The 25,481-nt window shown below is 40.0% G+C and overlaps 1 protein-coding gene across 6 annotated transcripts in view; it reads right to left on the bottom strand.

Annotated features, from left to right (window-relative positions):
• The window catches only part of LOC131939574 (SH3 domain-containing kinase-binding protein 1), a 33,623-nt gene that overhangs the window by 6,760 nt on the left and 1,382 nt on the right, over positions 1–25,481 (bottom strand). For 3 of the 6 annotated variants that reach the window (XM_059297976.1, XM_059297973.1, XM_059297975.1), the window contains exons 2-13: positions 25,203–25,360; positions 24,666–24,798; positions 24,358–24,455; positions 22,659–22,788; positions 21,518–21,645; positions 21,265–21,337; positions 20,651–20,838; positions 12,278–12,386; positions 8,715–8,918; positions 8,020–8,193; positions 7,481–7,593; positions 2,757–2,897 (exon numbers count right to left, since the gene is read on the bottom strand). In XM_059297976.1, coding sequence (XP_059153959.1) covers positions 2,757–2,897; positions 7,481–7,593; positions 8,020–8,193; positions 8,715–8,918; positions 12,278–12,386; positions 20,651–20,838; positions 21,265–21,337; positions 21,518–21,645; positions 22,659–22,788; positions 24,358–24,455; positions 24,666–24,798; positions 25,203–25,360 — 1,649 coding nt within the window. Of the gene's footprint in view, positions 1–2,756; positions 2,898–7,480; positions 7,594–8,019; positions 8,194–8,714; positions 8,919–12,277; positions 12,387–19,341; positions 19,402–20,650; positions 20,839–21,264; positions 21,338–21,517; positions 21,646–22,658; positions 22,789–24,357; positions 24,456–24,665; positions 24,799–25,202; positions 25,361–25,481 lie in introns of all 6 variants that reach the window. The other 3 variants (XM_059297974.1, XM_059297977.1, XM_059297978.1) reach the window with 3 other exon arrangements.

Here is a 25,481-nt window from a genome sequence, read left to right as displayed (position 1 = left end):
TAAAACTTTGCGAATCCGGAAAGTGAAAAAAATTCTCCAATCTAGAAATCCAAGATATCCTGAAAGAGTGGCACCCCTGCAAACTTCTGATCACCAGAAGATTGAGCTCATCAATATTTACACCTAGATTGTGGAGCTACTCAATATTTACACCTAGATTGTGGAGCTACTCAATATTTACACCTAGATTGTGGAGCGCATCAATATTTACACCTAGATTGTGGAGCGCATCAATATTTACACCTAGATTGTGGAGCTACTCAATATTTACACCTAGATTGTGGAGCTACTCAATATTTACACCTAGATTGTGGAGCTCATCAATATTTACACCTAGATTGTGGAGCTACTCAATATTTACACCTAGATTGTGGAGCTACTCAATATTTACACCTAGATTGTGGAGCTACTCAATATTTACACCTAGATTGTGGAGCTCATCAATATTTACACCTAGATTGTGGAGCTCATCAATATTTACACCTAGATTGTGGAGCTACTCAATATTTACACCTAGATTGTGGAGCTACTCAATATTTACACCTAGATTGTGGAGCTCATCAATATTTACACCTAGATTGTGGAGCTACTCAATATTTACACCTAGATTGTGGAGCTCATCAATATTTACACCTAGATTGTGGAGCTCATCAATATTTACACCTAGATTGTGGAACTACTCAATATTTACACCTAGATTGTGGAGCTACTCAATATTTACACCTAGATTGAGGAGCTACTCAATATTTACACCTAGATTGTGGAGCTCATCAATATTTACACCTAGATTGTGGAGCTACTCAATATTTACACCTAGATTGTGGAGCTACTCAATATTTACACCTAGATTGTGGAGCTACTCAATATTTACACCTAGATTGTGGAGCTACTCAATATTTACACCTAGATTGTGGAGCTCATCAATATTTACACCTAGATTGTGGAGCTCATCAATATTTACACCTAGATTGTGGAGCTACTCAATATTTACACCTAGATTGTGGAGCTACTCAATATTTACACCTAGATTGAGGAGCTACTCAATATTTACACCTAGATTGTGGAGCTCATCAATATTTACACCTAGATTGTGGAGCTACTCAATATTTACACCTAGATTGTGGAGCTACTCAATATTTACACCTAGATTGTGGAGCTACTCAATATTTACACCTAGATTGAGGAGCTACTCAATATTTACACCTAGATTGTGGAGCTCATCAATATTTACACCTAGATTGTGGAGCTACTCAATATTTACACCTAGATTGTGGAGCTACTCAATATTTACACCTAGATTGTGGAGCTCATCAATATTTACACCTAGATTGAGGAGCTACTCAATATTTACACCTAGATTGTGGAGCTCATCAATATTTACACCTAGATTGTGGAGCTACTCAATATTTACACCTAGATTGTGGAGCTACTCAATATTTACACCTAGATTGAGGAGCTACTCAATATTTACACCTAGATTGTGGAGCTCATCAATATTTACACCTAGATTGTGGAGCTACTCAATATTTACACCTAGATTGTGGAGCTACTCAATATTTACACCTAGATTGTGGAGCTCATCAATATTTACACCTAGATTGTGGAACTACTCAATATTTACACCTAGATTGTGGAGCTACTCAATATTTACACCTAGATTGTGGAGCTCATCAATATTTACACCTAGATTGTGGAGCTCATCAATATTTACACCTAGATTGAGGAGCTACTCAATATTTACACCTAGATTGTGGAGCTCATCAATATTTACACCTAGATTGTGGAGCTACTCAATATTTACACCTAGATTGTGGAGCTACTCAATATTTACACCTAGATTGTGGAGCTCATCAATATTTACACCTAGATTGAGGAGCTACTCAATATTTACACCTAGATTGTGGAGCTCATCAATATTTACACCTAGATTGTGGAGCTACTCAATATTTACACCTAGATTGTGGAGCTCATCAATATTTACACCTAGATTGTGGAGCTCATCAATATTTACACCTAGATTGTGGAGCTACTCAATAGTTACACCTAGATTGTGGAGCTACTCAATATTTACACCTAGATTGTGGAGCTACTCAATATTTACACCTAGATTGTGGAGCTACTCAATATTTACACCTAGATTGTGGAGCTCATCAATATTTACACCTAGATTGTGGAGCTACTCAATATTTACACCTAGATTGTGGAGCTACTCAATATTTACACCTAGATTGTGGAGCTCATCAATATTTACACCTAGATTGTGGAGCTCATCAATATTTACACCTAGATTGTGGAGCTACTCAATATTTACACCTAGATTGTGGAGCTACTCAATAGTTACACCTAGATTGTGGAGCTACTCAATATTTACACCTAGATTGTGGAGCTACTCAATAGTTACACCTAGATTGTGGAGCTACTCAATATTTACACCTAGATTAAGGAGCTCATCAATATTTACACCTAGATTGTGGAGCTACTCAATATTTACACCTAGATTGTGGAGCTCATCAATATTTACACCTAGATTAAGGAGCTACTCAGTAAGATTTTGAGTGGACTGCCATTACAATTGCAGGTATCATATTTTTTCCCTGAACAAGACATGGTCAAAAGTCACTGGTGGTATAATGAAATGATGTAATCTTAGTTATGTAAACTTACGTGTTTGGTATAATGAAATGATGTCATCTTAGTTATGTAACCTTGTGTGTTTGGTATAATGAAATGATGTCATCTTAGTTATGTAAACTTACGTGTTTGGTATCTTTAGGGGGTAAAACAGGCAGAGGCTTGTCCAGCTTCTCTATAGATGTCTGGTGTTTGTCTGACAGCTGAGCTCTGTCTGTGTAGCTGACTTTCATTTCATCCATTGTGTCAGAATCTTTCTCTCCATCCTGTGGGTCAGAGCAAGAAAATACTTTCTTTACAACTTTATTTAGCTGCTTGCTTTTTTTTTCTTTAAAAAAATGTGGGGAGGGAGTTGGGCATAAAGTGAAATACAATTTGTAATTATTTTCCATGTCAGTTTGGAGCATCCATTTGTATGCCAGCACCAGATGCCAGAAGCTGGACCAAAACAAAGAGCAAACAGATTCCCACACACAGGTTGACAACTATTTCATGCTTTGGGGGCCACATCTAGCAACACCACACACAACCACATCTAGCGACATCACACACAACCACATCTAGCAACATCACACACAATCACATCTAGCAACATCTTACACAACAACCACATCTAGCAACATCACACACAACCACATCTAGCGACATCACACACAACCACATCTAGCGACATCACACACAACCACATCTAGCGACATCACACACAATCACATCTAGCAACATCACACACAACCACATCTAGCAACATCACACACCTACATCTACCAACATCACACACAACCACATCTAGCAACATCACACACAACCACATCTAGCAACACCACACACAACCACATCTAGCAACATCTTACACAACAACCACATCTAGCAACATCACACACAACCACATCTAGCAATATCTTACACAACAACCACATCTAGCAACATCACACACAACCACATCTAGCAACACCACACACAACCACATCTAGCAACATCTTACACAACAACCACATCTAGCAACATCACACACAACCACATCTAGCAACATCTTACACAACAACCACATCTAGCAACACCACACACAACCACATCTAGCAACATCTTACACAACAACCACATCTAGCAACATCACACACAACCACATCTAGCAACATCACACACAACCACATCTAGCAACACCACACACAACCACATCTAGCAACATCTTACACAACAACCACATCTAGCAACATCACACACAACCACATCTAGCAACATCACACACAACCACATCTAGCAACATCTTACACAACAACCACATCTAGCAACATCACACACAACCACATCTAGCAACACCACACACAACCACATCTAGCAACATCTTACACAACAACCACATCTAGCAACATCACACACAACCACATCTAGCTACATCTTACACAACAACCACATGTTACTAGCATGACAAATGAACAAGTAAAACGTGGAAAACTGTCCTACACAAGAACCAAATTTGAAACATGGAGTAGGCTAAGATTGTTACATCAATAGACAGGCAATGCAGTGAGCCCATAACCCAGCTATGTTAACTGGCTGTATAGCTAGTTCAAGGACAAATAGCTGAAACAAGAGGAAGCTCAACAAATAAGATAATACCAGACTAGCCCAGCTACAATACCACACTAGCCCAGCTACAATACCAGACTTGCCCCTACCTAGCCCAGCTACAATACCAGACTAGCCCAGCTACAATACCAGACTAGCCCAGCTACAATACAAGACTAGCCCAGCTACAATACCAGACTAGCCCAGCTACAATACCAGACTTGCCCCTACCTAGCCCAGCTACAATACCAGACTAGCCCAGCTACAATACCAGACTAGCCCAGCTACAATAAAAGACTAGCCCAGCTACAATACCAGACTAGCCCAGCTACAATACCAGACTAGCCCAGCTACAATACCAGACTAGCCCAGCTACAATACCAGACTAGCCCAGCTACAATACCAGACTAGCCCAACTACAATACCAAGCTAGCCCAGCTACTTCATGTGGTCAACAAAAAATGCTGCACTAAACAAAAAACACTACTCAATGTCCTGTCCAAGCAAAGTCTTACAAAGTTGGTGGGAAAACATTAACGGCAGCTTGCTATTCTAAGTTTGTGGGCTGATATGTCTTACAGTCACCAAAGTTGGTGGGAAAACATTAACGGCAGCTTGCTATTCTAAGTTTGTGGGCTGATATGTCTTACAGTCCCTAAAGTTGGTGGGAAAACATTAACGGCAGCTTGCTAGTCTAAGTTTGTGTGCTGATATGTCTTACAGTCAAAGTTGGTGGGAAAACATTAACGGCAGCTTGCTATTCTAAGTTTGTGGGCTGATATGTCTTACAGTCCCTAAAGTTGGTGGGAAAAGATTAACGGCAGCTTGCTATTCTAAGTTTGTGGGCTGATATGTCTTACAGTCCCTAAAGTTGGTGGGAAAACATTAACGGCAGCTTGCTATTCTAAGTTTGTGTGCTGATATGTCTTACAGTCGCCAAAGTTTGTTGGGAAAACATTAACGGCAGCTTGCTATTCTAAGTTTGTGTGCTGATATGTCTTACAGTCCCTAAAGTTGGTGGGAAAACATTAACGGCAGCTTGCTATTCTAAGTTTGTGGGCTGATATGTCTTACAGTCCCTAAAGTTGGTGGGAAAACATTAACGGCAGCTTGCTATTCTAAGTTTGTGGGCTGATATGTCTTACAGTCGCCAAAGTTGGTGGGAAAACATTAACGGCAGCTTGCTATTCTAAGTTTGTGTGCTGATATGTCTTACAGTCCCTAAAGTTGGTGGGAAAACATTAACGGCAGCTTGCTATTCTAAGTTTATGTGCTGATATGTCTTACAGTCGCCAAAGTTGGTGGGAAAACATTAACGGCAGCTTGCTATTCTAAGTTTGTAGGCTGATATGTCTTTCAGTCCCTAAAGTTGGTGGGAAAACATTAACGGCAGCTTGCTATTCTAAGTTTGTGGGCTGATATGTCTTACAGTCGCCAAAGTTGGTGGGAAAACATTAACGGCAGCTTGCTATTCTAAGTTTGTGGGCTGATATGTCTTACAGTCCCTAAAGTTGGTGGGAAAACATTAACGGCAGCTTGCTATTCTAAGTTTGTGGGCTGATATGTCTTACAGTCGCCAAAGTTGGTGGGAAAACATTAACGGCAGCTTGCTATTCTAAGTTTGTGGGCTGATATGTCTTACAGTCCCTAAAGTTGGTGGGAAAACATTAACGGCAGCTTGCTAGTCTAAGTTTGTGTGCTGATATGTCTTACAGTCCCTAAAGTTGGTGGGAAAACATTAACGGCAGCTCGCTATTCTAAGTTTGTGGGCTGATATGTCTTACAGTCGCCAAAGTTGGTGGGAAAACATTAACGGCAGCTTGCTATTCTAAGTTTGTAGGCTGATATGTCTTTCAGTCCCTAAAGTTGGTGGGAAAACATTAACGGCAGCTTGCTAGTCTAAGTTTGTGTGCTGATATGTCTTACAGTCCCTAAAGTTGGTGGGAAAACATTAACGGCAGCTTGCTATTCTAAGTTTGTGGGCTGATATGTCTTACAGTCCCTAAAGTTGGTGGGAAAACATTAACGGCAGCTTGCTAGTCTAAGTTTGTGTGCTGATATGTCTTACAGTCCCTAAAGTTGGTGGGAAAACATTAACGGCAGCTTGCTATTCTAAGTTTGTAGGCTGATATGTCTTTCAGTCCCTAAAGTTGGTGGGAAAACATTAACGGCAGCTTGCTAGTCTAAGTTTGTGTGCTGATATGTCTTACAGTCCCTAAAGTTGGTGGGAAAACATTAACGGCAGCTTGCTATTCTAAGTTTATGTGCTGATATGTCTTACAGTCCCTAAAGTTGGTGGGAAAACATTAACGGCAGCTTGCTATTCTAAGTTTGTGTGCTGATATGTCTTACAGTCCCTAAAGTTGGTGGGAAAACATTAATGGCAGCTTGCTATTCTAAGTTTATGTGCTGATATGTCTTACAGTCGCCAAAGTTGGTGGGAAAACATTAACGGCAGCTTGCTATTCTAAGTTTGTGGGCTGATATGTCTTACAGCCAAAGTTGGTGGGAAAACATTAATGGCAGCTTGCTATTCTAAGTTTGTGTGCTGATATGTCTTACAGTCGCCAAAGTTGGTGGGAAAACATTAACGGCAGCTTGCTATTCTAAGTTTGTGTGCTGATATGTCTTACAGTCGCCAAAGTTGGTGGGAAAACATTAACGGCAGCTTGCTATTCTAAGTTTATGTGCTGATATGTCTTACATCCAAAGTTGGTGGGAAAACATTAACGGCAGCTTGCTATTCTAAGTTTGTGGGCTGATATGTCTTACAGTCCCTAAAGTTGGTGGGAAAACATTAACGGCAGCTTGCTATTCTAAGTTTGTGTGCTGATATGTCTTACAGTCGCCAAAGTTGGTGGGAAAACATTAACGGCAGCTTGCTATTATAAGTTTGTGTGCTGATATTTACTGGGATTAACAGCAACTGGGATCGGTCATATTTACAACATTTAGTATTAGTGAAGCATACAAGTTTCACATGGCCGGCAAATAAATGATTGCTAAGGTATTGAGCTGATTGAATGATATGTTTTTAGTTGAAGATATCTGAGCAAATAAATGATTGCTAAGGTATTGAGCTGATTGAATGATATGTTTTTAGTTGAAGATATCTGAGCAAATAAATGATTGCTAAGGTATTGAGCTGATTGAATGATATGTTTGTTGTATTTAGTCTATGAGAGAAAACATGAGTTGTGTCTTTAGATATCTGAGTCTAGTGGTTGAAATGTCTGCAGCAGAACCAGCTAACTAATGTTAGAAGCCATGCAAGCATGCATACATTAAGTGTGAGGACCGTAGAGGGGGGACGCTTCTTGGGCCCTTTAGCTCTGTTGGCAGTCAAATGGGTCAATTTCTGGCCCGCTGGTTCTATGCCATCAAAGCTTGAAGAATCTGAGGACAGGAAATGGAGCTTTTTTATAAGCATTTTAATGGCTCTTCCCACATTTGTATGGCTAATACAAACATTTTAATGGCTCATACAAACATTTGTATGGCTCATACAAACATTTTAATGGCTCATGCAAACATTTTAATGTCAGTGGTCAAGTCAAAGGTCAGTTTCTACTAGTCAGTGGTCAGTCTCTCCTAGTCAGTGGTCAGCCTTTCCTAGTCAGTGGTCAGCCTTTCCTAGTCAGTGGTCAGCCTTTCCTAGTCAGTGGTCAGCCTTTCCTAGTCAGTGGTCAGTCTCTACTAGTCAGTGGTCAGCCTTTCCTAGTCAGTGGTCAGCCTTTCCTAGTCAGTGGTAAGTCTCTCCTTGTCAGTGGTCAGTCTCTCCCAGTCAGTGGTCAGTAACTAAGTGCCTAAACGTAGAACTACCTTCTGAAGCTCGCTCATCTGACACATCTCTGTTGGTGCTCTTGTCTTTAATGGAGACTGGCTTTGTTGGCACGCTGGGTTCACTCCTCTGTTCTGGCAACTTTTGATTCAAAGGTTTTTTTCCAATGGGTGGAGGTGCCACTGGTTTCTTGCTCACACTTGTACTGGACGATTCTGGTGGGGACAAACAGACACATTCAATTCAGACCTTCAATGGCAGAAAGAACAGAATAGCAAGAAACCGATGAAAGAACAGAGTAGCAAGAAATCAATGAAAGAAACCAATGAAAGAACAGAGTAGCAAGAAACCGATGCATCAGCTTTGTGATAAGACTAAATCTGCTCATAGTTTAGCTAGCACCAAATGTATCATCCAAAAGTTTGGGAACTAATTCCTTGTAATTTATCTTGAAGCTACTAAAATGTTTGGGAACAGAGCTCTTTTACAACATAATTCAAACCAACTAAAAAGTTAAATGTCTTTCAAGGTAATTTAAACCAACTGAAAAGTGAAAATTATTTCAACATAATTTTAACCAACTGAAAAGTGAAATTCCTTCCAACATAAATGGAAGCAAGTAAAAAGTTTGGGAACAAATTCCTCCAACATAAATGGAAGCAAGTAAAAAGTTTGGGAACAAATTCCTCCAACATAATGGAGGCAAGTGAAAAGTTTGGGAACAAATTCCTCCAACCATAATAATAGTGTAGCCTGCCCCGAGCATCTGGGCGAAAAAGGACCATCGTGTCTTCTTCTCCCATATGTTCAACTGCATCAATCATGGTGGAGAGTTCTTTAGCTATCTGAGCTCGCTTGACCTGGGAGAGCAACTCCTTAGAGTGGGGGGGTAAAGTTGGGTAGGTTTTACTTTTTCGTGTGCTAAAGCTACTCGGGTTGCCTGAGTGAAAAAAGGGGGTAAACTCATAAGAACTTATAGGTTTTAGTATGAACACAACTATGCAGTACTAAGGGACTACTTGATACATTATGGGTAGCAAAGAGAAGAGAATGTGAGAGCTATAGAGTAGATTAGCTGTAGCACAGATGGATGGCACATGCAGGGATGTGACCAGACCAGGAAAAAAAATTAGGAAATTTTCTTCGGACAAGAACTCAACGTTTTGTCTATTTTTTTAATGGCAGTTAAAGCAGTCTCACGCTATTACTGTTCTAATTAATCGTTTAATATAGCTAATATTATAAATAAAACAAGTTATTATGTTACTCTAAAATGACATTGAAAGTCTTGTCTAATTGCAATTTTATGTTTAATTTATAAACAACTTTTTAAAAAAAATTACAATTACAATGTTACTCTAAAATGACATTGAAAGTCTTGTCTAATTGCAATTTAATGTTTAATTTATTAACTAAAAAAAAAATTACAATTACAATGTAACAAAAGTGGCAATTATGTTCAACATTTAGCTAATTTAAAGTGTACTAATATAGTCTAGTTACACTTTTGTTTTCAATTTTAAATTATGCCTTATTTTCTTTTAAAGATTGGCATGGTAAAAATGTTAGTCTTCAACTGTAAAATGCCTAGATTCAGATTAATTGTAATTTGAAAGTTTTGGGTTCATGTGATGGAAAATGAAATGGACCAGATTAGCTGAAATTAAAAAGGGTCTGATATGTGAACCAAAGTTAACCATTTTGATAGCCAGACCACATCGTTATTTTGGTTTTTGGAATGGCTGTAAATTGTTTGAGGTCATCCATAAATGACGTTACGTTTTTTTTTACGATTTTTACCTCCCCTCTCCTCTCCATCACAAAAGACAGACCCCCCCCCCCCCCCTAAAATGACGTCACACCTCAGCCAACAACCGCTCCCCCCTCCTCAAAATTGAATTTTTTTTTAAACATCGATTTTTTTTCTAAAATATTAACTGAGCTTGACCAACGTAGGGTATTTTAATTAATTTGTATTACAATTTTTTAAGTTTTCTAAAACGCGTAATAGCGGCTAAAATTCAGTTTCTAACATTACTTTTTTTAAATGAAAAAAATATGACGTCACACTATCTGACCCCCCCCATCCCCCTCATTACACGTCACAAAATTACGGATCCCCCCCCCCCCCCCGCCCAGAGAGTGACGTTATTTATGGAAGACCCCTTATTAAAAACAGTCCATATCGTATTTTTTCTTCGGAGTCGCGTTGAGTTCAGTTTTTTTTTTATCTGTAGGCCTATAGCATAGGTATTGTAGGAACAGCTATTTGAAATTACTATGACGTCATTCTAATTTTTTTTCCCCACAAGCAGTACCAAACACGTTCTTGGGGGTCAAGGTGAGGTCACAAGAGCCACGGTTGCTACAAGGGGGGGGGGGGGGGTGTAGTCTAGTCCTCATAGTCACCTTTTGCAAGGATTTTTTAATATTAATTTTAGATAGCTAAATAAAATGAGAGAGTTACCAGATTTTGGGAAGGTTAAAATACAGAAAGATAAATTAGGCTATATCGATAGCTAGATTACCAGGCTTGGGAGATGCGAGTTTCATTTGAAGAAAGGCATTATTTTAGATTACTTTTCCCGTGTGTTTGATAAATATTCAACTGATATCAGCGGAAAATTTGGACCAAAAAATTGCGTTCTGAAAAATACTGAAATTCGCAGAAATTCTGAATCTTAACCTAGATCTATATTTCATCTTAATCTAGCACCGTCAGACCTAGCGCAATCGTCTAATTAAAAAGAAATGTGCATATTTGACCTAAGTACTGTAATTCTCGTTTAAAATACAAATATATGGAATGCGCAAGTCGGCCGTTTTCGTTTTTTTTTCCTAATTTTTAAAACTTCGGCAAAAATCGAAGATCGGCGGAAAATAGCAGCTGAAACGGAAAAATCGGATTTCCGCTAAAATTCGGGAAAGTCACATCCCTGCACATGTCGCTTGTATCTAACACCTAACTCAAATTGAACAGAAACCATAGCCACTACATGACAGAAAACATGGCCATTACATGACAGAAAACATGGCTATTACATAACAGAAAACATGGCTATTACATGACAGAAAACATGGCTATTACATAACAGAAAACATGGCTATTACATGACAGAAAACATAGCTATTACATAACAGAAAACATGGCCATTACATAACAGAAAACATGGCTATTACATAACAGAAAACATGGCTATTACATGACAGAAAACATGGCTATTACATAACAGAAAACATGGCCATTACATAACAGAAAACATGGCTATTACATGACAAAAAAAATAGCTATTACATAACAGAAACCATAGCCACTACATGACAGAAAACATGGCTATTACATAACAGAAAACATGGCTATTACATAACAGAAACCATAGCCACTACATGACAGAAAACATGGCTATTACATAACAGAAAACATGGCTATTACATGACAGAAAACATGGCTATTACATGACAGAAAACATGGCTATTACATGACAGAAAACATGGCTATTACATGACAGAAAACAAGGCCATTACATGACAGAAAACATGGTCATTACATGACAGAAAACATGGCTACTACTTGACAGAAAACATGGCCACTACTTGACACTTATGGTTTGGGAACAAATTTCTTTCAACATAAATTGAACCAACTAAAAAGTTTGGTGACAAATTTGTTTCTCTATGGCTTTTGCTGGAAAATGTTAAAATTGTACGGCAGTTGGTAGAGATTGATTTCAATACTTCAAAACAAATACTTGAGAATAAGGTAAGATGAAGCATTGAGTTGTCTTGAATTGGATGTCTAACACATGCAAGCTAGATTGGCATGAGAAAACTCTCAAACTACAAGCTAGATTGGCATGAGAAAACTCTCAAACTACAAGCTAGATTGGCATGAGAAAACTCTCAAACTACAAGCTAGATTGGCATGAGAAAACTCTCAAACTACAAGCTAGATTGGCATGAGAAAACTCTCAAACTACAAGCTAGATTGGCATGAGAAAACTCTCAAACTACAAGCTAGATTGGCATGAGAAAACTCTCAAACTACAAGCTAGATTGGCATGAGAAAACTCTCAAACTACAAGCTAGATTGGCATGAGAAAACTCTCAAACTACAAGCTAGATTGGCATGAGAAAACTCTCAAACTACAAGCTAGATTGGCATGAGAAAACTCTCAAACTACAAGCTAGATTGGCATGAGAAAACTCTCAAACTACAAGCTAGATTGGCATGAGAAAACTCTCAAACTACAAGAAAAAAAGCTGCAGCCTAAAAAAAGCAAACAAAGTGAATAATCCTACCAGTCTTATTTTTCTCCTCAATCTCCAGTGATGGCTTGTCTGGGAGTTTGGATGGTTGGGAATGTTTGGCAGAGGCAGCAGGTAGAGGAGGCTTCTTTGGCTTGTTGGGCTGGAAGATACAAGCACAGTTAGGTCAGCTACAATAGGAGCTCTTCAATATACTTCAATACCTCCTCTTACAACTGACCTCCTCTTACAACTGACCTCCTCTTACAACTGACCTCCTCTTACAACTGACCTCCTCTTACAACTGACCTCTTCAATACCTCCTCTTACAACTGACCTCCTCTTACAACTGACCTCCTCTTACAACTGACCTCCTCTTACAACTGACCTCCTCTTACAACTGACCTCTTCAATACCTCCTCTTACAACTGACCTCCTCTTACAACTGACCTCCTCTTACAACTGACCTCTTCAATACCTCCTCTTACAACTGACCTCCTCTTACAACTGACCTCCTCTTACAACTGACCTCTTCAATACCTCCTCTTACAACTGACCTCCTCTTACAACTGACCTCCTCTTACAACTGACCTCCTCTTACAACTGACCTCTTCAATACCTCCTCTTACAACTGACCTCTTCAATACCTCCTCTTACAACTGACCTCCTCTTACAACTGACCTCCCCTTACAACTGACCTCCCCTTACAACTGACCTCCTCTTACAACTGACCTCCTCTTACAACTGACCTCCTCTTACAACTGACCTCCTCTTACAACTGACCTCCTCTTACAACTGACCTCTTCAATACCTCCTCTTACAACTGACCTCCTCTTACAACTGACCTCCTCTTACAACTGACCTCCTCTTACAACTGACCTCTTCAATACCTCCTCTTACAACTGACCTCCTCTTACAACTGACCTCCTCTTACAACTGACCTCCTCTTACAACTGACCTCCTCTTACAACTGACCTCCTCTTACAACTGACCTCCTCTTACAACTGACCTCTTCAATACCTCCTCTTACAACTGACCTCCTCTTACAACTGACCTCTTCAATACCTCCTCTTACAACTGACCTCCTCTTACAACTGACCTCTTCAATACCTCCTCTTACAACTGACCTCCTCTTACAACTGACCTCTTCAATACCTCCTCTTACAACTGACCTCCTCTTACAACTGACCTCCTCTTACAACTGACCTCCTCTTACAACTGACCTCCTCTTACAACTGACCTCCTCTTACAACTGACCTCTTACAACTGACCTCCTCTTACAACTGACCTCCTCTTACAACTGACCTCCTCTTACAACTGACCTCTTCAATACCTCCTCTTACAACTGACCTCCTCTTACAACTGACCTCCTCTTACAACTGACCTCCTCTTACAACTGACCTCCTCTTACAACTGACCTCCTCTTACAACTGACCTCTTCAATACCTCCTCTTACAACTGACCTCCTCTTACAACTGACCTCCTCTTACAACTGACCTCCTCTTACAACTGACCTCCTCTTACAACTGACCTCCTCTTACAACTGACCTCCTCTTACAACTGACCTCCTCTTACAACTGACCTCTTCAATACCTCCTCTTACAACTGACCTCCTCTTACAACTGACCCCCTCTAACAACTGACCTCCTCTTACAACTGACCTCCTCTTACAACTGACCTCCTCTTACAACTGACCTCTTCAATACCTCCTCTTACAACTGACCTCCTCTTACAACTGACCTCCTCTAACAACTGACCTCCTCTAACAACTGACCTCCTCTTACAACTGACCTCCTCTTACAACTGACCTCCTCTAACAACTGACCTCCTCTTACAACTGACCTCCTCTTACAACTGACCTCCTCTTACAACTGACCTCCTCTTACAACTGACCTCTTCAATACCTCCTCTTACAACTGACCTCCTCTTACAACTGACCTCCTCTAACAACTGACCTCCTCTTACAACTGACCTCCTCTAACAACTGACCTCCTCTTACAACTGACCTCCTCTTACAACTGACCTCCTCTTACAACTGACCTCCTCTAACAACTGACCTCCTCTTACAACTGACCTCCTCTTACAACTGACCTCCTCTTACAACTGACCTCCTCTTACAACTGACCTCCTCTTACAACTGACCTCCTCTTACAACTGACCTCCTCTTACAACTGACCTCTTCAATACCTCCTCTTACAACTGACCTCCTCTTACAACTGACCTCCTCTTACAACTGACCTCCTCTTACAACTGACCTCTTCTTACAACTGACCTCCTCTTACAACTGACCTCCTCTTACAACTGACCTCTTCAATACCTCCTCTTACAACTGACCTCCTCTTACAACTGACCTCCTCTAACAACTGACCTCCTCTTACAACTGACCTCCTCTAACAACTGACCTCCTCTTACAACTGACCTCCTCTTACAACTGACCTCCTCTTACAACTGACCTCCTCTTACAACTGACCTCCTCTTACAACTGACCTCCTCTAACAACTGACCTCCTCTTACAACTGACCTCCTCTTACAACTGACCTCCTCTTACAACTGACCTCCTCTTACAACTGACCTCTTCAATACCTCCTCTTACAACTGACCTCCTCTTACAACTGACCTCCTCTTACAACTGACCTCCTCTTACAACTGACCTCCTCTTACAACTGACCTCTTCAATACCTCCTCTTACAACTGACCTCCTCTTACAACTGACCTCCTCTAACAACTGACCTCCTCTTACAACTGACCTCCTCTAACAACTGACCTCCTCTTACAACTGACCTCCTCTTACAACTGACCTCCTCTTACAACTGACCTCCTCTTACAACTGACCTCTTCAATACCTCCTCTTACAACTGACCTCCTCTTACAACTGACCTCCTCTTACAACTGACCTCCTCTTACAACTGACCTCTTCAATACCTCCTCTTACAACTGACCTCCTCTTACAACTGACCTCCTCTTACAACTGACCTCCTCTTACAACTGACCTCCTCTTACAACTGACCTCCTCTTACAACTGACCTCCTCTTACAACTGACCTTCTCTTACAACTGACCTCCTCTTACAACTGACCTCCTCTTACAACTGACCTCCTCTTACAACTGACCTCCTCTTACAACTGACCTCCTCTTACAACTGACCTCCTCTTACAACTGACCTCCTCTTACAACTGACCTCCTCTTACAACTGACCTCCTCTTACAACTGACCTCTTCAATACCTCCTCTTACAACTGACCTCCTCTTACAACTGACCTCCTCTTACAACTGACCTCCTCTTACAACTGACCACCTCTCACAACTGACCTCTTCAATACCTCCTCTTACAACTGACCTCCTCTTACAACTGACCTCCTCTTACAACTGACCTCTTACAACTGACCTCCTCTTACAACTGACCTCCTCTTACAACTGACCTCCTCTTACAACTGACCTCCTCTTACAACTGACCTCCTCTTACAACTGACCTCCTCTTACAACTGACCTCCTCTTACAACTGACCTCCTCTTACAACTGACCTCCTCTTACAACTGACCTCTTCAATACCTCCTCTTACAACTGACCTCCTCTTACAACTGACCTCCTCTTACAACTGACCTCTTCAATACCTCCTCTTACAACTGACCTCCTCTTACAACTGACCTCTTCAATACCTCCTCTTACAACTGACCTCCTCTTACAACTGACCACCTCTTACAACTGACCTCCTCTTACAACTGACCTCCTCTTACAACTGACCTCTTCTTACAACTGACCTCCTCTTACAACTGACCTCCTCTTACAACTGACCTCCTCTTACAACTGACCTCTTACAACTGACCTCCTCTTACAACTGACCTCTTACAACTGACCTCCTCTTACAACTGACCTCCTCTTACAACTGACCTCCTCTTACAACTGACCTCCTCTTACAACTGACCTCCTCTTACAACTGACCTCCTCTTACAACTGACCTCCTCTCACAACTGACTTCCCCTTACAACTGACCTCCCCTTACAACTGACCTCTTCTTACAACTGACCACCTCTTACAACTGACCTCCCCTTACAACTGACCTCTTACAACTGACCTCCCCTTACAACTGACCTCTTCATTAGGAATGAGCTCCACAAAGTTGTCAGGGAAGACACCAATTTTCCCATTGACCTCCTCTTACAACTGACCTCCTCTTACAACTGACCTCCTCTTACAACTGACCTCCTCTTACAACTGACCTCCTCTTACAACTGACCTCTTCAATACCTCCTCTTACAACTGACCTCCTCTTACAACTGACCTCCTCTTACAACTGACCTCCTCTTACAACTGACCTCCTCTTACAACTGACCACCTCTTACAACTGACCTCTTCAATACCTCCTCTTACAACTGACCTCCTCTTACAACTGACCTCCTCTCACAACTGACCTCTTCAATACCTCCTCTTACAACTGACCTCCTCTTACAACTGACCTCCCCTTACAACTGACCTCCTCTTACAACTGACCTCCTCTTACAACTGACCTCCTCTTACAACTGACCTCCTCTTACAACTGACCTCCTCTTACAACTGACCTCTTCAATACCTCCTCTTACAACTGACCTCCTCTTACAACTGACCTCCTCTTACAACTGACCTCCTCTTACAACTGACCTCTTCTTACAACTGACCTCTTCAATACCTCCTCTTACAACTGACCTCCTCTTACAACTGACCACCTCTTACAACTGACCTCCTCTTACAACTGACCTCCTCTTACAACTGACCTCCTCTTACAACTGACCTCCTCTTACAACTGACCTCCTCTTACAACTGACCTCCTCTTACAACTGACCTCCTCTTACAACTGACCTCCTCTTACAACTGACCTCTTCAATACCTCCTCTTACAACTGACCTCCTCTTACAACTGACCTCCTCTTACAACTGACCTCCTCTTACAACTGACCTCTTACAACTGACCTCCTCTTACAACTGACCTCCTCTTACAACTGACCTCCTCTTACAACTGACCTCTTCTTACAACTGACCTCTTCAATACCTCCTCTTACAACTGACCTCCTCTTACAACTGACCTCCTCTTACAACTGACCTCCTCTAACAACTGACCTCCTCTTACAACTGACCTCCTCTTACAACTGACCTCCTCTTACAACTGACCTCCTCTTACAACTGACCTCCTCTTACAACTGACCTCCTCTTACAACTGACCTCCTCTTACAACTGACCTCTTCAATACCTCCTCTTACAACTGACCTCCTCTTACAACTGACCTCCTCTTACAACTGACCTCCTCTTACAACTGACCTCTTCTTACAACTGACCTCCTCTTACAACTGACCTCCTCTTACAACTGACCTCTTCAATACCTCCTCTTACAACTGACCTCCTCTTACAACTGACCTCCTCTAACAACTGACCTCCTCTTACAACTGACCTCCTCTAACAACTGACCTCCTCTTACAACTGACCTCCTCTTACAACTGACCTCCTCTTACAACTGACCTCCTCTTACAACTGACCTCCTCTTACAACTGACCTCCTCTAACAACTGACCTCCTCTTACAACTGACCTCCTCTTACAACTGACCTCCTCTTACAACTGACCTCCTCTTACAACTGACCTCTTCAATACCTCCTCTTACAACTGACCTCCTCTTACAACTGACCTCCTCTTACAACTGACCTCCTCTTACAACTGACCTCCTCTTACAACTGACCTCTTCAATACCTCCTCTTACAACTGACCTCCTCTTACAACTGACCTCCTCTAACAACTGACCTCCTCTTACAACTGACCTCCTCTAACAACTGACCTCCTCTTACAACTGACCTCCTCTTACAACTGACCTCCTCTTACAACTGACCTCCTCTTACAACTGACCTCTTCAATACCTCCTCTTACAACTGACCTCCTCTTACAACTGACCTCCTCTTACAACTGACCTCCTCTTACAACTGACCTCTTCAATACCTCCTCTTACAACTGACCTCCTCTTACAACTGACCTCCTCTTACAACTGACCTCCTCTTACAACTGACCTCCTCTTACAACTGACCTCCTCTTACAACTGACCTCCTCTTACAACTGACCTTCTCTTACAACTGACCTCCTCTTACAACTGACCTCCTCTTACAACTGACCTCCTCTTACAACTGACCTCCTCTTACAACTGACCTCCTCTTACAACTGACCTCCTCTTACAACTGACCTCCTCTTACAACTGACCTCCTCTTACAACTGACCTCCTCTTACAACTGACCTCTTCAATACCTCCTCTTACAACTGACCTCCTCTTACAACTGACCTCCTCTTACAACTGACCTCCTCTTACAACTGACCACCTCTCACAACTGACCTCTTCAATACCTCCTCTTACAACTGACCTCCTCTTACAACTGACCTCCTCTTACAACTGACCTCTTACAACTGACCTCCTCTTACAACTGACCTCCTCTTACAACTGACCTCCTCTTACAACTGACCTCCTCTTACAACTGACCTCCTCTTACAACTGACCTCCTCTTACAACTGACCTCCTCTTACAACTGACCTCCTCTTACAACTGACCTCCTCTTACAACTGACCTCTTCAATACCTCCTCTTACAACTGACCTCCTCTTACAACTGACCTCCTCTTACAACTGACCTCTTCAATACCTCCTCTTACAACTGACCTCCTCTTACAACTGACCTCTTCAATACCTCCTCTTACAACTGACCTCCTCTTACAACTGACCACCTCTTACAACTGACCTCCTCTTACAACTGACCTCCTCTTACAACTGACCTCTTCTTACAACTGACCTCCTCTTACAACTGACCTCCTCTTACAACTGACCTCCTCTTACAACTGACCTCTTACAACTGACCTCCTCTTACAACTGACCTCTTACAACTGACCTCCTCTTACAACTGACCTCCTCTTACAACTGACCTCCTCTTACAACTGACCTCCTCTTACAACTGACCTCCTCTTACAACTGACCTCCTCTTACAACTGACCTCCTCTCACAACTGACTTCCCCTTACAACTGACCTCCCCTTACAACTGACCTCTTCTTACAACTGACCACCTCTTACAACTGACCTCCCCTTACAACTGACCTCTTACAACTGACCTCCCCTTACAACTGACCTCTTCATTAGGAATGAGCTCCACAAAGTTGTCAGGGAAGACACCAATTTTCCCATTGACCTCCTCTTACAACTGACCTCCTCTTACAACTGACCTCCTCTTACAACTGACCTCCTCTTACAACTGACCTCCTCTTACAACTGACCTCTTCAATACCTCCTCTTACAACTGACCTCCTCTTACAACTGACCTCCTCTTACAACTGACCTCCTCTTACAACTGACCTCCTCTTACAACTGACCACCTCTTACAACTGACCTCTTCAATACCTCCTCTTACAACTGACCTCCTCTTACAACTGACCTCCTCTCACAACTGACCTCTTCAATACCTCCTCTTACAACTGACCTCCTCTTACAACTGACCTCCCCTTACAACTGACCTCCTCTTACAACTGACCTCCTCTTACAACTGACCTCCTCTTACAACTGACCTCCTCTTACAACTGACCTCCTCTTACAACTGACCTCTTCAATACCTCCTCTTACAACTGACCTCCTCTTACAACTGACCTCCTCTTACAACTGACCTCCTCTTACAACTGACCTCTTCTTACAACTGACCTCTTCAATACCTCCTCTTACAACTGACCTCCTCTTACAACTGACCACCTCTTACAACTGACCTCCTCTTACAACTGACCTCCTCTTACAACTGACCTCCTCTTACAACTGACCTCCTCTTACAACTGACCTCCTCTTACAACTGACCTCCTCTTACAACTGACCTCCTCTTACAACTGACCTCCTCTTACAACTGACCTCTTCAATACCTCCTCTTACAACTGACCTCCTCTTACAACTGACCTCCTCTTACAACTGACCTCCTCTTACAACTGACCTCTTACAACTGACCTCCTCTTACAACTGACCTCCTCTTACAACTGACCTCCTCTTACAACTGACCTCTTCTTACAACTGACCTCTTCAATACCTCCTCTTACAACTGACCTCCTCTTACAACTGACCACCTCTTACAACTGACCTCCTCTTACAACTGACCTCCTCTTACAACTGACCTCTTCAATACCTCCTCTTACAACTGACCACCTCTTACAACTGACCTCTTCAATACCTCCTCTTACAACTGACCTCCTCTTACAACTGACCTCCTCTTACAACTGACCTCCTCTTACAACTGACCTCCTCTTACAACTGACCTCCTCTTACAACTGACCTCCTCTCACAACTGACTTCCCCTTACAACTGACCTCCTCTTACAACTGACCTCCTCTTACAACTGACCACCTCTTACAACTGACCTCCCCTTACAACTGACCTCTTACAACTGACCTCCCCTTACAACTGACCTCTTCATTAGGAATCAGCTCCACAAAGTTGTCAGGGAAGACACCAATTTTCCCATTGACCTCGCCTTTCCACCAGCCTTCATCTTCTAGCTCTTTGTCCAATATGCGGACTATCTGTCCTTCAGTTAATGACAACTCATCTGGTTGTTCTGCTGCGTAGGAGAAGCGCACAATGGCTCGCTCAACAGCTGAAAACAGAGGAGAACTGTCACATGTCACATGGCATATTCAAAGTAATTTGTGAGAAAATATGTCATGAAATGTTTGGAGCTGAAATAAATAAAAAGGTGACTAAAATGTCCCGCTTGTAAAAAGTTTAGAAATAAAAAGGTGACTAAAATGTTCAATTTGAACAAAGTAGAGACTCACTTTTTTGTTTCTGACTAAAATGTTCAGTTTGAACAAAGCTTAGACTAACTTGTTTGTTTCTGACTAAAATGTTCATTTTGAACAAAGTTTAGACTCACTTGTTTGTTTCTGACTAAAATGTTCAGTTTGAAAAAAGCTTAGACTCACTTGTTTGTTTCTGACTAAAATGTTCAGTTTGAACAAAGTTTAGACTCACTTGTTTGTTTCTGACTAAAATGTTCAGTTTGAACAAAGCTTAGACTCACTTGTTTGTTTCTCTCTTTTAGCAACTTCAGGTGCTGAGTCGGACTCTGTTGGCTTAACTCCCTTGTTGTTGTCCTAAAGAGATTTGTGGATCAGACTTTAGAGTTGAGTCATTCAAATCATCTTGACTAGCCTACAACAAGCTCAATGGATCATTGCCTCATTTCAATCTTAGACTATTCAAACAACTAATAGAAACCTCTTTTCCCACTATCTTAATTTAAGTGCTAAACTATTTAAACAACTTATACAAACCTCTTTTTTCCCACTCTCCGCAGTTGGCCGAAGTTTGATTGGACCTGCACCAAAGATGTTGCCAAGCCCTACCCCAACCACTTTTTTCCCTTTGATTGTCTGAAAGTTTTCATCTTTACTCTGTGGCTCTGACATAACAAGTACAAATATGTGTTACACCAGTTGTTTTTTTCTAGGCATGAAACAATCTATGTCATCCCATAGTTTTATAACAACAATTGACTGTTTTTTCTAGGCATGACACAATCTATGTCATCCCATAGTTTTATAACAACAACTGATATCTGCTAAGCAGATTTGGAAAATCTAGACTGTCGTTACTAAACCTTTATATGGGGTTCTGTTTTTATTGGGCTTATTCTATTTGTCATCATTCCTTGTATTATTATTTCCTCTTTGTCTGCCTTTTTTAAGCTTGTATTGAGTTTACAATGCCTGTAACTCAATTTGAACCCACTTTCTATGCAGAGTTGGTTCAAACTTTACAGATAAATTAGTCTCTGATTACATTGCAAGAATATCTCATTTTTAATTTAATCAGACATTAGATTAGTCATTAAAATTTCATAGTAAAACGTGGCTAAATTAAAAAATAAATTGTTGGCCTCTCCTCGATGGTTTCTTGCCTAAGAGTCCAACCACAGACTAAGAAGGAGCAGATAATTGTTTTTAAGAGATTTCAAGCTATTAATACTAATAGCATTTTTAAGCAAGTATTTTAGTTGTATGTGGTATCAACCTTATTGAATTATTGAAAACTAATTATAACTAATGAGAAAAAAAATATATAAAATGTTTTTTTAGAATGATAAGCTGAATTTTTTAAATCATAAAAAACATGATTCTTTCATAAAATTGTTTGTTGCTTATGAAATATCTTATATCTTTTAACAATGGATGCTTTTATTAAAGGAAGAAAGTTTTATTTATTTTTTAGATTTTTCAGAGCATTCAAAGCTTATTATTGTTTATTATAAATGATTAAATGGTTATAACTCCATATATATTTTAAAGGCTAGCTACCAAATTAAGAATGATTAAAAGTAATACTGACCCCAAGTATGGCTTGGAATGCATGTACAACTTTTTTTTCAATAGTGCACACAATTAGTTAAATAAATAAAGATTGTAATTTATGTACCTGTTTTCTCTTTTTCTTCAGGGGGAACACTTTCATCCGAAGAACTAGGCTCATCCAGCATCTCCACAAAGTTTGAAGGAAACACTCCATGCTTTCCATTCAAGGAACCTTCCCACCAGCCTTCTTCAACCTGCACAAACAGAGTCAACTATTTTAACCTGCACAAACAGAGTCAACTATTTTAACCTGCACAAACAGTTGCTAGAGTCAACTATTTTAACCTGCACAAACAGAGTCACTATTTTAACCTGCACAATTTTCAGGGAAGCTTTGTTTTGGATGACAATTGAATATTCTATTGTTTTTATTACTAAATTAATCCATGGAAACATTTTATTGATCATTTTAGACCGCTATATAATTGTACCAAAAAACGTGGGGGAAAAGGGACATTACCCAGTAACTGTAATTTGATGAAAACAAGGTTCGGCACTCCCCCTCTTTTTGCTTACTGAGTAGTTGTCACGCTGTGTTTGTGTACAAACAACCATAACGTAACAACTGGTGGCCAGTATGGGGGAGACGATATGGTCGAGTGGTTGGGCACACGATTGCTATCCCACTCGACACGGGTTCAAATCTATGTGTTCTAGTCAGTAACGTATTCACACAACGTGTTTTTTACGAGTTGTCTTTTTACGAGTTGTCTTTTTACGAGTTGTCTTCGTTTACCCAAAAAAAAGTGAAAAGATAAAATCGATAGCAAGATTTTAATGCAAACAAACAGACAAACACTAAAAAGTAGAAAATAATAATCATTAAAAAAGTTTTAAAAAACCCACGTTTTCTGATTGAACTAAAAAGTAGAAAATAAATACTATACATCACTATAATGCATGCGATCACTCTACTATAAGCGATCAAAAACGTGGGTCGCCGTGATTTTTCTTACAGTTTCTTATACTGTTGACTCTCTACAAGCTCCCTAATAAAAGTCAATAGTATTATCTAATCAATAGTAATATAACTTTTACTTCGGCGCCCCACGTTTTTGATCGCTTATAGTAGAGTGATCGCATGCATTATAGTGATGTATAGTATTTATTTTCTACTTTTTAGTTCAATCAGAAAACGTGGGTTTTTAAAAACTTTTTTAATGATTATTATTAACTAAGTACTGACATGATGAACAGAGGCAAACAAAATGTAAGCCAACAGATCATTAAAAAATAGGATGAGCAGTTATAATTAAAAAAAAAGAATCATGAAATAAATAAAAATTAACTCCAAGTTTGTTATCATAAATCTAGATCATGATAATGCTTGATTAGCAATTTTTTGGTGGTTTCCTTTAAGTAGCTTTATGGCTCAGTTGATTTTGTATTTTATATAACGTTCTTTTTTTTAAAACCACTTATACAATGGTACTTACTAACACTGCTGAACCCTAGGTTCAGTGGAGGGGTTCAAACAGTGACATTAACATGTTATAAAATTAACCAAAGTTAAGGTATTTATTCTAATACTAATCCAATTTTAGTAGAAAAATAGATGCACTTTTGTTTTCTGGGAATAAAAATGCATGTGAAAACCTATTTTTATCATTTATTTTCCTAACAGAAGTGTGTTTTTTCCCTGAAAAAAGTAACTCTTTTTTCCTTCTTCTAAAAAACTACAATAAATAAATAACTTTTAAAATTTTTTTTAGTAAAATGTGAAAGTAATTCTGGTTTTCAGAGTGAAAGCAATTGTTGATTACCTGCTTATGAAAATCAATAATTTCCCCAACTTGCAAATCCAGTTCATCATCATTCTCTTTCTTGTACTCAAATAACACTTTGCACTTTTTCTTTTTTTCTGAAATGTGTCAATGTCTTAGTGGGTCAATGGCATGTTCTCATCATTGGATCATTCTTAGGATATATTTTCATCAGTCACAAAAATATTAACATACAAATATTTTCACAATTTTGATTTTCCTATGGTTACCCAAAGGATAAATAAATAGATGAGTGAAAAAAATTGATAATATATTTTCCTAAGTTAAATCTAAGTGAGTAAAAATACCTTTCTTTTTTGGGGCTACTCCTATAGGCACACCATCCTTAAATTTGTTCGCTAATTCTCTCACTGATTTTCGTTGTGTTGCTTCTCGTTTTTCTTCTTTCTTTGTGACTGTTGGTTCTCTTCGCTTAACCAACTGCAAAAGTGTAAACATGGAATTCAAACCTAATTTGGTCCAGTTGGCAAAGGAAATAGTAGATGACTCATTGATAATAGTGAAAAAGGCATCACTTCCTAGACATTTTTAAAACTATGTATAATTTAAATAAACTTGGTACATGGGCTGTCAACGTTAAAAGGTTCTACTTCACTCCTTTGCCTCTAAAGCCTATTCCAGAAACATTTTCCAACTTAGGTTTGAAATTTTTTAAAAATATGTTTATTACTTGAATATGCCTTAAATATTAAAAATCACAATATGTAAATGATAAAATAAAGATCTTTTAACTAAAGAAAACATTTAGATTGGTGTGTTTTTCAAGCAGTATTTATTATTTGGGCCAAGTTAGTGGTAATGTGTGGCCTGAGTTAGAAACTGACCTTGACAAAGTTCTCAGGAAACATGCCTTTCTTCCCATTGAGCTCCCCCTCCCACCAGCCACCTTCTGCTGTAATCACATTTGTTATTATATCTCCTACTTTTAAGGAAAGTTCATCTTCCTGCTCTGCCACATATTCAAACTCCACTACAGCCTCCACTGAAATTGTGGAAAAGCAAAAACTGATTAAACAAATGCTGCCATATTGACTAGTTAGGAGCTTCTTGTACATTTATCATTCTTTTTGCAAATGAATAGTAAATGTCATACAGTATACAGT

Source organism: Physella acuta, unplaced genomic scaffold, assembly GCF_028476545.2.
Source record: "Physella acuta isolate Inbredline_101_S28 unplaced genomic scaffold, ASM2847654v3 ptg000283l, whole genome shotgun sequence".
NCBI lineage: Eukaryota > Metazoa > Mollusca > Gastropoda > Physidae > Physella > Physella acuta.
This window is presented reverse-complemented; position numbering and strand designations above follow the sequence as displayed.